General features: G+C 31.1%; 1 protein-coding gene across 1 annotated transcript; it reads left to right on the forward strand.

Annotated features, from left to right (window-relative positions):
- The first annotated feature begins 462 nt into the window (after positions 1 to 462).
- LOC147387825 (1-aminocyclopropane-1-carboxylate oxidase homolog 1-like) lies at positions 463 to 9,851 on the forward strand. Its single transcript, XM_086421056.1, has 3 exons — positions 463 to 1,062; positions 8,554 to 8,875; positions 9,383 to 9,851. The coding sequence occupies exons 1-3, from the start codon at positions 521 to 523 to the stop codon at positions 9,626 to 9,628; spliced, it is 1,110 nt and encodes a 369-aa protein (XP_086277182.1). The 5' UTR covers positions 463 to 520; the 3' UTR covers positions 9,629 to 9,851.
- Positions 9,852 to 14,530: the final 4,679 nt, after the last annotated feature.

Consider the following 14,530-nt stretch of genomic DNA (forward strand, 5'->3'; position numbering starts at 1 on the left):
GCTAGAGTGATCACCTCAAGATTGTACCTCATATAGCACATCTTGACATAAAAGTGTGTAAGAACCATAGATGCTTTTTGACTCGTATCTCAATGAAAAGCATCTATGATTCTTACAAATTTTCACGTAAGGATGTGCGATATGTGGTACAATCTTTAGGCCACTTTAGCATTATTCATATTTTATCATTAGAAAATGGCAAGGTAGAAATGATAGATTGAAGATGAGGTTTAATAGATTTAAAATAATTTACCATAGAAGTTGAAGGTATAAACTTTTAGAGAAAATCATGGTTTTTTTTTTTGTGTGGCTAGAGGATAAAGGTGAGGGTATTAATTAGGTCTTTTTCTATTAGCCCGTAAGAGAAGACTAAGGTCAAGGGATCATATCACTAGTTTGAAAACTAAGGATGGTATCACAAGTATTTATCAAAACATTGAGGGGTCTGTCTAAATCACTTACTCATCTTCTTCTTCTGTTCTGTACCAAAATGTCAAACTAAATCAAAGAGAAAACAAAAATGGTGATCTCCAGCACCAGCGAAGTTTCTGCCGATATTATATCCGACTACGATCGAACCAAAGAATTAAAAGCCTTCGATGATTCGAAAGCGGGTGTTAAAGGTCTGGTGGATGACGGTGTAACAAAGATCCCACGAATCTTCATCAAACCTCAAGATCCAGTCGATGAGAATTCCACTTCATTCGATAGGCACTTGACGATTCCAATTATAGACCTAGAAGGCATCGAAAAGAGTGTCGATCGACGAAAAGAAATAATCAATCAAGTCCGACATGCGTCAGAGACATGGGGCTTCTTCCAAGTGGTGAACCATGAGATCCCTATAGGTGTGTTGGATGGGATGATTGAAGGAGTACGTAGGTTTAACGAGCAATCCAAGGAAGTAAAGATGAAGTACTATACGCGTGACAAGACAAGAAGGTTTATTTACAACAGCAACTTTGATCTCTATCAAGCACCAGCTGCTAACTGGAGAGACACCTTTTCTTGCATAGTTGATCCTGACCCTATCAACCACGAAGAGTTGCCGGTGGCATGCAGGTACGTGACGAGTTGAATTAAAAAGAAAAAAAGAGTCAATCTGGGAGCTTACAAAATCTTGAATTGACCAATCCCATGTGTTTTTTTTTCTTTTTTTTTAAGGGCATACCATACCAATCCCAAATTTTAAAACTATCCTTCTTGTTAGGATTCATGCAATTGGTCATGTGAGATTATGTGAAGTCTTGGATTAACTTTTCTAGGTCATGTGACATACACAATTGCACATATTTATGGGGATCCAGAAAAATACAGATTTTCTTGGGATTCATTTTCTATAGATTTCTACCAAATGGTTGATTATTTTATATATTCAAATCTCAACACGATTATTATTTTGTCCCAGTAGAATTAATCAAAAACATATCTCAAACAATCATTTGTGAATAAAAAAAATCTAGTTTAAGTTATCGTAATTTATCTTTTGTCATCGCTAAACTTTTAATCCAATATTTTTAAAGAAACTCCTTTTAATCTCATTTTTCTTCGTGCTTTGTGAAACCTTAATCGGATTAGTCTTTTCTTCTAGACCCTCCTTCTCCATTTTCTCTATTTGGATTGACTAAGTTTTTTTTTTTTTTTTTATGATCGATAGATATCACTTCTTTTATCTTCAAGTGTTCAACGTTTCGTGTCCTTTCAACAACTCTAATATGGGATTAGCCAATCCCTTTTATAGGTAAAGGTTGAAAGCCTAGATTAATTCTTTTAATATGTTTCCTATCCATCAAAGTCCCTTACTAATTCTTTAATAAATATAATTCTAATGATATTGGTTTTTTCATTTGAAATTGATATCTATTATATTATCAAATTCATGTGCAATTTAAAAATTAAAATCGTGGATGTCAATGGACCTAAGTCAATGAAGCCAAAACGTCACATGGGTTCTAACATTCTTCCACTTGGCCCATTAGATCATTGTGCTAATAATAAATTTCAAAATATTTTGAAAATTGATTCAACTTTAGGATTGTAGAATCAAAAACATTTTATACGTGATTAGGACTTTTAAAATCATCAATATTCCCAATATGTAATTAGATTCATTACTGTTATATTTCGATTAAATATTAATTTGAGTCATGACGGTTGTTTGTCATTTATGTTATACTTCCTTCCATGTATCATGCCATCAATACCCTCTCTGATATAACCTTTAATTATGCCCATTTCATTTGGTCTTTTAAAGACATATCTTGTATTACTTAAATCCAAATAAAATATAATAATATAATTAGAAATAATAAATAAGCAGAAACAAACTTTATTTAGTACTAATATTAATGTCAATTACATAATCACTTCAAAGTAATTTATTCCTTATATATAAAAATATTTTTCTTAAAAACACATCTTGGTAATATGTTCTCTGTAAACTTTTGGTGATAATCCTTTTGTCAATGGATTAGTTATCATTTGGGTGGTACTAATATTTTCTACTGACACTAATTATTTATGGACGTTTTTTGTAACTACTAAGTACTTGATTTCTATGTGTTTCGCATCATTTGAGTACTTTCCATTCTTAGAAAAAAAAATATAACTATGATATTATTACAATATATCTTCAATGGCCTGGCTATAGAGTCGACAACCCCAAGTCCTAAGGTGCAATTTCGCAACCAAAGAGCATGATTCAAGGCCTTAAAACATGTCACGAATTCAGCCTCCATAGTAGATAAAGTAGTAATGCTCTACTTCACGCTCTTCCATGAGATAATTCCTCCTGCTAGTAGAAATATGAAACTCGATGTAGACTTTCTATTATCAGAGCATCCAACAAAATCTGAATCCGAGTACCTAATCACTTCTAGATGATCTGATCTCCTGTAAATGAGCATATAATCTTTCATCCTTTTTAGATACCTCATAACCTTTTTTTTACAACTTTCCAATGATCTATTCCCAGGTTACTTTGATATCTTCCTAACATTCCAACTATAAAATTAATATCTAATCTAGTACATGTATAAGCATATATCAAACTCTCAATAGTTGAAGCGTATGAAATATCTGTTATTTGTTTATTTTTTAAATCATTCTACGAACATTGCATCAAGTTAAACTTGTTTCCTTTCTTGATAGGCGTGTTACCATTAGAACAAGATTGTATATTATATCTCTCTAAGGCTCTATTGATATAACATTTCTGACAATCGTAATGATCCTTAAAATCGATTCGTAAGAATGTCTATTCCAATGACATATGTTGTTTCACCCATATCAACCATCTTAAAATTCTCAATGAGATAATTCTTAATTTCGTGTAACAAACCAAGATCACTATTAACTAATAGAATATCACCCACAAACATAATAAACATAATAAACTTACACTCACTGATATTTAGATATATATACAATGGTCAACATTGTTTTCCTTAAATTCGAAAGAGATAATTGTATTGTTAAACTTTATGTACCATTGCCTTGAAACTTGTTTAAGTTCATAAATGAATTTTTTAAGCTACAAGTTACACTTTCCTTTCCCTTTTTTATAAATCTTTCAGGTTGTTCCATATAGATTTCTTTGTCTAAACTTCTATTTTAAAAAAATGTTTTCACATTCATCTGATATAACTCCTAATCATAATAAGTCACCAATGCCATAATGATTCTAAGTGAGTCATTTTTTAAAACTAGAGAGAAAGTCCAAGTGTAATCAATGTCTTTCTTCTAAGTAAAATTTTTGGTCACAAATTTGATTTTAAATTATTCAATATTGCCTTTTGCGTCGCACTTGGTCTTAAAGACCCATTTACAATCAACTTTCTCATATTTAAAAGGCAATTCGACGAGATCTCAAACACAATTCTAATTAATAGATTTTAACTCTTCTTTCATGGCATTCATCCACTTGATAAAATCATTACTTTTATTGTTTGTGAAAACGTAATAGGATTTTTATTTGTCTAAATATCAAAGTAAGATTTTTATAGATACATTACGTAATCATCTAAAATGGCAGGTGTTCTTACTCTAAGAGATCTTCTCAGAACTACCGATGACAAATCTTCAATTACAATAGTTGAATCTTGATGGAGTGGTAAACCAACTTGTTCTGACTATTACCCATTCTCCTTAAATTGTTGAACATCTTGAAAATTAACAATTTTATGATGATTAAAAATTGGCAGGATATCCACTCTTATTTCTTCAATAGTTATTTTATATGATTCGACACTCCTACTAATCTCACAATTTTTCAAGAATCTTGTATTTTCGATTTCAATTATTCTAGTATTTGCAATAGAACTTATATCCTTTAGATTTTTCTAGATAACCAATGAAATATCCAAATATGATCTTAGGATCCAATTTCCTTTCTTGTGGGTTATGGATTATTTCTTCCGTTAGATAGCCCTAAACATGTAAGTATCTTAAACTGGATTTCCTACCAGTCCATAACTCAAATAATGTTTTAGGAACTATTTTATTGGGAATTTTGTTTAAGATATACATTACGGTCTTTGATGTTTCTCCCCACAAGAATTCTAGAAATGTTGAATGATTCAGCATACTCCTAACCATGTCAATAAGTGTATGATTATGCCTTTCAACTATATTATTTTGTTGAAGCATTTTAGAGATTATATATTGTGCACAAATACCTAATTTTTCTAAAAGTTTAGCAAAAAGACTAGGGTTTTGACTCGATTCATTAAATCTACCATAGTATTTACCTCTTATATCTGACTTAACTATTTTAACATTCTTGTCTAATTGTCTTTTTACCTTAATTATAACGATTTGGAGAATATCCACAGATTGATATTTTTCATGAATTAAATAAATATAACCAAACGTAGGAAGTAGTTTATAAAGGGGATGAAATATTTTTCTTCACTCAACCATGCAATGGGAAATTTTTTACAAATATCAGTGTGTATGATCTCAAGAAATTCTTTACTTCTTGTGGTTCCTTTCTTAGTATGTCTAGTTTGATTTTCTTTAATACAATTCACGCATACTAAAAAATTTGTGCAGTCCAAATTGTCTAAGATTTTGTCCTTCACTAATCTTTCTATCCTAACTCTAGAGATGTGTCCTAGATGTTTATATCACAATATTAAGGAATTTTCATTAATCAAACCATAGTTCCAACATAAGGAAACTAAAGACAAAGCCTAATTATAATTTAAATTTATTTATATAAACTATCAATTAAAATCTTAGATCCAATTAAAAGTTGAATGAAAAAACAACTTTAATTGTCCACATTTAAAAGAGACTGAATAACCCAAACTATCTAATCTAGATAAATAAATTAAATTCCTAAATATGATACAAACATAGAAAGTGTTCTACAGATCCATCTGATAATCAATCTCCAATACTAAGCAATAGGTCCCTATAGCTAGCACTTGCACTTCGATATGATTTCCCATGACGACAGATCTTTCACTTTGTATTAGTTTCTTACTTGAAAATAATCCCTCCATCAAATTCGTAATGTGAATTGTAGCTCCAAAATCAATCTACTAAGTATTAGAAAGTATTTTAGCTAAATTTGATTCATAACATATAAAAGAAATAGACATATCTTTCTTTTTTAACCAACTTCTATGTTTTGTGCTGTCATTTTTTATGTGTATCATTTTGTCACAAAATTAACACCTAATATCATTTTCGTTCTTCCCTTCAGCCTGATTTGCTTTGTCAAGTGTTTTATATTTTTTTGATGAATTCTTCTTCCATTTTTTTAATATTCCTCTTTGAGTCATCACAAAAGTAGATTATTTCTCTTTGTGTCTCAATCTCGTTTCCTCTTGAATGCCCATGTTAATCAGTTCATTCACACTCCACTTGTTTTTATTAATTTTGTAGTAGATTTTAAAAGGTCCGAACTGAACTGGAAGAGAGTTGAAGATGAATTGAACTAGGAAAGAACCATCTATGCCTATTTCTAACGTTCTTAACTTTGCAATCTTGTTCGCCATGTTGAGGATGTGGTCTTGTATTCCTCGCATCCCATCATACTTCATAATTATCAATTCAGCCACTAATGTGCCTGCAAATAATTTATCAATAGATTTAAACTTTTCTTTTAAGTTCTTCAAGTACTTATGCGTGCTATCAATCAGGGGTAGAGAGGTCTTAATGTTATTAATGATAATCATCCTCATGAATATCAAATTAAGTCTAATCGATCTTTCCCAATCGAAAAATAAGTTTTCTTACTCTACCGTACTACTCTCAGTTAGGTCTGTAGGTCCTGCAGAGATAAGCGTTAGGTCAAGATCCTGAACTCTTAAAGTAAATTGGATGTGCTCATACCATTCTGAAAATTTTGACCTGATAAAGATTTGGACGGTGGATGCATGAGAATGCAATGAACCAGGAACTGAAATTTTATAAGGACAATATCTTAATTAGTGCTTTGAGTTATATTAAATAATGACGAACTCATTAATATCACATAAATTTATCATTTGAGTTAAACTGTGTATATTCCTTGTTTACTCATCTAAGGGTAAAGACTATTTACTTACCCTATAAGACTAAAATAACTTATATAATTTATTTAGTCAATTTTGTTATCTTTGGGTATCTAATCCTACCTTTATTAAATTATATAGATTATATTACCTTACCTAAAATTCAATTAGTTAAATGAAATTCTCCTTTGGGTTAATCATATTTTCCTAATTAAGACTGCAATTGTAAACATTATTATTCTTTAATGTCATCTCAATGACCAAATTTAATACAATTAAAAAACTCACAAATATTGCTAATTAAGACCACTTTGGCGGTTACAAAATTAAGAAATTTATGTTTCTCTAAATTGTTCAATAATATTTATTAGATTGGTTAAATCAAACTTTGATATTTCACTAACATGATATGTTATAATGTTTTTGATAATAAAAGTTCAATGTTAAAACTAATGTTCAATTGGTCAAGAATCTTAAAATAAAATATCAATTTATTTTATCCTAATCCTGTACCAAAACAAAACAATGTCAATAACCAAAATTGGAACCATATGCACATCACATCAAAATTCCAAAATCGAAATTGGCAACTTAACATACAAGTATTAACCAAATTGAAAATTAAACATACATGCATAAATCAAAATTGAAAATTAAATATATATGTAAAACCAAAAAATTGGAAATTAACATAGATGTAAAACAAAAGTTAAAAATCAAATATACATGTAAAATCGAAATTGAAAATTAACATACATATAAAACAAAAATTGAAAATTAAATATATATGTAAAACCAAAATTGGAAATTAACATACATGTAAACCCAAAATTGGAAATTAAATATACATGCAAAACCGAAATTCTGATAACAATAATAAATAAAAAAAATGAAAAAAATCTAAACAAATATCAAATTTCAATTTCAATCAATATTAAATCAGAAATCCAAATTGATATATGATTGAATTCTAAAATAAAATAAAAATAAATTCATATACATACATATAAAAAAAAATTATGAAAAATTCAACAATTATCGTTACATAGTGAGTTTAAGAAATTGTCACAAGAATTTTATAAGTCATTGAAATCTTTTATCCATGAATGGTAGTCAAGATAAAGAGATTCAAAACCTACGTTCTGATACCATATGTTGATTATTTTATACATTCAAATCTCAACACGACTATTATTTTGTCTCAATAGAATCAATCATACACATATCTCAAACAATCATTTATGAACAAAAAATCTAATTCAAGTTATCATTATTTACCTTGCATCATCGTTGAACCTTCAATCCAATACTTTAGAAGTTCCCTTTAATCTCCTTTTTTCTCATACTTTGCAAAACCTTAATCGGATTGGTCTTTTTTTCTAGATTCACATTCACCCTTCTCTCTATTTGGATTGACTAAGTCATTTTGTGATTGATGTATGTCACTTCCTTTATCTCAACGTTTCGTGTCCTTTCAACAACTCTAATATGGGGTTAGCCAATGCCTTTTATAGATGAAAATTGAGGGCCTAAATTAATTCTTTTAGTAGGTTTTTTATCCATCAAGGTTTCCTACTAATTCTTTAAAATATATAATTCTAATGATATTGGGTTTGCATTTAAATTTTATATCTATTATATAATAGAATCCATGTGCAATTTAGAAACTAAAACCGTGGAGGTCAATGGGGCCAAAACGTCACATGGGTTCTAACACAAATATGTTCCCTTCTCACTTGGAAATTTTGTGCTCCATTTCAAACATTGTTTGAAGCTAGTATTTTCCTTCTTTTCGCTTTGTTCGGAGGCGGTGCACTGAGGTGGGAGGCCTTTTCGATAAATCATTCAATTGTTTCCTTATAGTAAAAACCTCTTGAACCTAATGCCACAAAAAAAATCAGTTCATTAAGGTCCCAAATTCAAATCCATTTGTACAACAACCCGTTCAAATGGATTATGACATGCCATGCTAATTCAAACTAATTCTAAATTTGTATATATAATTAATTTTATCATAACTTCCCTAACAATGAAAGTGCTTGATTTATAGAGATATAATGATTGAGTATTCAACGCATGTTATGAAAATGCGGAACACATTGTTTGAGTTACTATCGGAGGCTCTCGAGCTCAACCCCAACCACCTTATGGACATGGAATGTGCCAAGGGGCTTGCAATTATCTGTCACTACTATCCAGCGTGCCCTGAACCGGAACTTACATTGGGTATTACCAAGCATTCAGATAAGGATATTCTTACCATCCTTTTACAAGATCACATCGGTGGTCTCCAAATTCTTCATCAAAATCAATGGGTAGATGTCCCTCCCATGCGTGGAGCTCTAGTAGTTAACATTGGAGATCTTCTACAGGTAAATTCTTTGTTATTCCAAGCTTCATCCATATTAATCAACTTTTATTGACTTGATAATATATTGTTCTTGAATAATTTTATAAAGTTCAAATGTTATTATCAATGTGATGTTAATAGTGTCAAGGCTATAATCATGCTTCATGAATCATTTATAATAGTTCAAATACAATTGTTTATTTATTTTTTATTTTTAATCGGTACCTTGGCGTTGAATGGGACCTCAGCCTTTATTAGAAAGTCAACGTCTTACGAACGTGAGAACTATATATTACAATCATAATAGATAATTCTACACATCTCACTTGGAGGATCTAAAGGCACAAACCACCTAAGTAATAAATCAGCAATTGTTTGTTGATAATTATCTGAATGCAATTCTTTATTGATGCTGTTTTCTTCATCACAATTACAAAAAGTAAAGTTTACAAAAACGTTGTGCGTAGTTATCATGATATTGTTACTATATCTAACTTATTTTATTTGTTATACTATTGCCTCGATACAGCTTGTCTCTAACGACAGGTTTAAAAGTGTCAAACATAGAGTATGTGCCAACCATATAGGCCCAAGAATGTCTGTGGCATGTTTTCTCTTCAACAGACTTCAACTATCAAAGATCTCTCCCATCAAAGAGTTGTTATCAGAAGAAAATCCCCCCTTATATAGAGAAACCACATCGAAGGAATTCTTCGAATACTACAATGAAAAAGGACTAGATGGGAACTCTGCTCTCCTACATTTCAAGTTGTGATGCCTAGTAAGAGAACTATAAGTACAGAATCAGTGGATGACATATTAGATGGTTCTTCATTGTTGTTGTCTCCAACCACAATGTATAATTGATGTAATGTTGTGTATCTGTTGATCATCACCTTTCTTTCATTAAAAAGGATTGTATACAATTGTTTATGTGTAGGTTCAAACATTAACTCAATGTCGCTATACTATATTCATATAGTTTTTTTATTATACCATACACTTCTTAATATAGAAAGAGGATCATCTGAACTTGACAATCTACCTAAGGCACATAGTCTAGTTGTATTTCTCTAGGTTATGGTGGAAGAGGTTTCAATGTTAAATTGTTGGGATCACGAAGATGAAAGTGAATCGGTTGAATCTTCATAGTCGTAGCCCACATTGGGTGTAACGGAAATTTCTATGTACATTGCTATTAGTTATCTCTTTTCTTCTTTTCTTAAATATTTTGCATTTCATCAACGTGTGCTCCACATTCATATAGATATTATGTTGGGTGCTCTAATTGTATGATGAGTTATTTATAATAATGTGGTTCTCACTGAGAAAAATCAGTTGATTTCGATATTGTAAATTGTAAGTTTGGGGGTGGGGGTGGGATAGCTCCCGAAATTCGGATCAAGTAGTATTGAGATCCACCTTTTCACTGTAGTCTTGATTTCTCATTGTGGGGGAGCGGTACTTGTTGATTACGCTTTGAAGCTCACCTACTTACTTGGTGCACACACATTGGTATTAGTAGCTCTCACCTCTTCTCCCGTTTTCCATTGCTATTTATTGACTTTCTAAAATTTAATTTTCAGACAACATATCTCAAGATTATTGCCTTAATTTCTAAGATGTTGACTAAATTTAACTTAATATAGGTTGTTTTTTATTTAAGTAGGTGTGATTTAATATCTTTCTATTATGGTTAAGGTCAATATAGTGTGCATATTCACTGTACATATTTCAAAGGTCATGCTTACTTCCTTCTTTTGGCAAAATGATCATCCAAGCTTGATTCTCTGATTCATGCAGATTTTTAGGTGGTACATTTTTTATGGGGAGAGACAATTTTTACCCACACAACTATTATATTGTTGAATATGTTGATTTAACTTCCAACTTCAAATGTACTTTTCTTGGTGTTAACCAACCAACTACTGCAAAAGATTGATCTATTGGAGAAAGGGAGAACTATGAAAATAAGAGCACCCAAGAGTCGGACTTAACTCGATAAAGTTTTCAAATCGACTTTTTTGTATTCAAATCTATATGAAATCCAATTGGAGTTGGTCAATTTAGGTTTGAGCAAATTTTGAGCTTTTAAACCATGGTATGGACCAAGCTATAGCATTCATGTTTGTTATGTTGTCGAATATTTTCTTGCATCCATGCATCAATTAATCCTTATTGGTATTAATTATAAGATTCTAAACAAGTGTAAATTAAGTGTTTTTAGGATTCCATGAATCCTTCGTTGTGTCAAGTTGAGTATTCCACCTATTTAGTGTCCATCTTCTTTACTAAATTACTAGTTCGAAGAATTTTGCCTAGCTTTTACATGAATCCTCTTGGTCATCAGCATTCCACGATCAAGTTTTCTTATGCTTTTAATTTTTTTCCCATAAATAAACTCTTTCGCCAACCCTTTTAATTAATAAGGAAATTTTCTCATATATTAATAATGTCCAAGAAATCATCAAAGAAATTACAATTAGTGACGGAAAAATAGAACTGAAGAAATATAAAATACACAAACAGGGTGTGCCTCTCTGTTAATGGAACTTGGGAAAATGTGATCATATCTAAAGGTAAGGTCCAAGTGTGCCTCTCCCTCTCATGTCAAAAGGATAGACCCAAGTTTTGTGAATAAACGAAGTGGCAAAGAGAAGAGAAATCGTAGATAGAACACAAGGATTTATGTGATTCGATAGTGCACTACGTCATAAAGCATCAAAAACAACTGTCCAAGACAGTCGTTTTAAAAAAAACGACTGCCCCTACAGTCAGAAAAAAAGTCGTTATAAAAGGAGTGGTTTTTTAAAAACGACTGTCCTTGAGATAATATTCTTTCAAGTTCACAACCCTAGAGATCTCTAACAAAAACGAGAATAGATAACAATGTGTTTCGCTCTAGGCCTCCGGCCCTCGAGCTAAACCTACTTCACTTTGAAAAAGGTCCCCTTTGATTTTGCCTCGTGATACCCAAGCTCAAGCAAAAATACAGGACATCCTATATGACAATTTTAACTTAGAAAGAGATTTCAGATGTCAGCCTCTCTATTTAATTTTCCTAACTTGCACCATTAATAAGCTTATATTTGAGCCCAATGGAATCTCATATTGTAAACATTAGACTTTCTTATGTTAATTAAGTTTCCTCTTCTATGAAGCAAATGATTGTAGAGAATAAATATAAGTGCTTGAATTGTCCTTTCCCTTGACGATACCCTTATTCGTTCACCATTACATAAAGGCTCGTAAGGGTGGAGACGGTTCTAATAGGCAGGACTCTCAGAGCTAGCAAGAAAATGGCTTTAGTTAGCATAGCAATGCTCGTAGACCAGAGCACACAGATTGATCTTGACCATATTGAAATGATCTACGAAAATAATAAATATCGAAACATGAAAATATCTTCAAAAGAGTGCTACCTTATTGTTAATGAGGTACTTGCACAACAAATTTATATTGATAAATTGAAGATTTTGACTTTAAATTAATATGTATGTGGATATTCTTCCTTTAAACACAATCACATTCCTATCATTGATGTCCTTGCAAGTAAGAGGACAAAAATATATTAAAAATGTGACTCTTCATTATTACAATTTTAATTATTTTTAAATTAATGAATTATAATTAATAGAAGTGCTATACATTGGCACTCTAAGTTTTACTTATTGCACCTCAATTTCTTAAAATTAATTATTGCATTCCAATTAAAGATTAAAACACATTTTTCAAACATTACAATGGTTTGGCTAAAATTACAATCTCGCATTAACAAAATTATAACACCTGTTTAGACAATTTGAATAGTTGTTTACGATTATTATTATATAAAATCATAAACCGAAAAAATAGAAATGTAGCAAAATAATGAGGAAGCTTGTATTCACACCTAACACCATTTACTTATTTTTTTTAATTTTTAATAGGGACTGCTAAAGTTCAAGACATTATGGGGACATTAGCATTATCTAAAACTTTTTTTTTCAATAATACCCCTCCTAAGTTTGTCTTTTAGTGAAAAAGACAAGGACATGCTAGTCTTATACACATTAAATATATTTATTATGTCATTGATAAATGTATTGATTATGTTGACATTAATTGCCAAAGCATTTAGTACTACAAAATAATATACTTAATTCAAAATACTTAAATACTCATAACATTTATTGTAAACACTCCATTTTGAACGGGTCCTACTAAAAAAATGCTAAAAAATACGTATTTTATCTGAATGGACTGCCCAAAACCCTCAAAATAATTATTTTATTTCAAAGAAATACTTAAGGTCTCTTGTTTTGCCCATTGGCTAATAAATATTATGGGTCACCCCTCACCACCTCACTTCTCAACCTAACCCAATTCTACCCTAATCAAATCCAACCCTACTTCTAAGCCCATTAGACCTAAAATCCAATCCAAAACAATTATCGTGCCAAGTCTCAACCAAAATCCAATAATTATCGCCAATCACCACAATAACTGAAGATCATCACAAGTGAACACATGTCACTACATCCTCCATCCTATCAAAAAAATCTACAACTACTCCCTTACACCCCCATTCTTTTAATCAAAACTCACTTCATTCAACTCACCTAATACTCAATCTACATCTACTCCCTAACACCCACATTCTTCTAACCAAAACTCACTCCATTCAACTCACTTAATACTCAATATACAACCACTCCCTTACATCCCCATTCATCTAACAAAAATCCACTACATTCAACTTACCTAACACTTAACTCAAATGGGTTGAAAGATTCAACCTATTTGGATCATAAACAATTTATTTACACCCCATTCCACAAATGTCCTTCCACCACTCTCAATTTGCACATACCCCTCTCACAAATCTCACATCATTCTACCCATTTTTACCTTTTCATCCCATTTTACCCCTAAAATTTATCATTAAAATCCTATAAACCCCCCTCCCCCCATTCTCAACACAATACCAGTCTTGAAAATCTTTCTCAAGCTTCACTCTCAACTCTCAACTTTCAATCCCCTCTTTCACAATCTCACTCTACAAGTATATCAATACTAAGTCAAAGAAAACCCATCTCTTAAGGAATAGAAGAAAGTCAAATCAAGTCAAGAACATGATAGAGTAAGGATTAAACGAAAAAAAAATCCTCTCTTTTTCCCCTCCATAGTTCTCCCTTCTACTTTTCCCATCAATTTCTTTTATTTTATTTTTATTTTAGCCTTAAGATGGGACATCCACTTCTAGTAGATCTGGTTTCGACTCGGTCAAAATGATAGATGTTGAAAACAAATTTTAAAAAATATTTCTAATACTAAAGCATACACCACAAAAAATTTGAAACCAAAGCCTTCGATCTTTTCCCCATGAAAATAGGCATTTGACTAAAAAGTCTACATTTTTCAAACTTTCTCAAAGGTATGAACTATAAAAGGGCATCTTCCTCAATAAGGAAGTCTTTTTAGGTTTAAATCAAAATCAAAGTCCTTTACACTCAAAGACACAAATCGATTTCTCAATTTTTTTTTTTTTATCTTCATTTTCATGTTAACCAAATTCGAGAGTGCCACCGATGGTAAAGGGAGTAGGATGCCTAACACCTTCCCTACTCCAATGGACTTTATCCATACAAGGGTCACTTACAAAAAAAAAATTTGAAAAGTACTTTTCGGGTGGTCA

Source organism: Akebia trifoliata, chromosome 13 (genome assembly GCF_017979445.1).
Source record: "Akebia trifoliata isolate Shusen 1 chromosome 13, ASM1797944v1, whole genome shotgun sequence".
NCBI lineage: Eukaryota > Viridiplantae > Streptophyta > Magnoliopsida > Ranunculales > Lardizabalaceae > Akebia > Akebia trifoliata.

Coding starts and splice junctions, on each gene's coding strand:
- LOC147387825 (XM_086421056.1), top strand. CDS start 521: ATGGTGATCTCCAGCACCAGCGAAGTTTCTGCCGATATTATATCCGAC. Junction 1,063..8,553: donor GAGTTGCCGGTGGCATGCAG/GTACGTGACGAG, acceptor CTTGATTTATAG/AGATATAATGATTGAGTATT. Junction 8,876..9,382: donor ACATTGGAGATCTTCTACAG/GTAAATTCTTTG, acceptor GCCTCGATACAG/CTTGTCTCTAACGACAGGTT.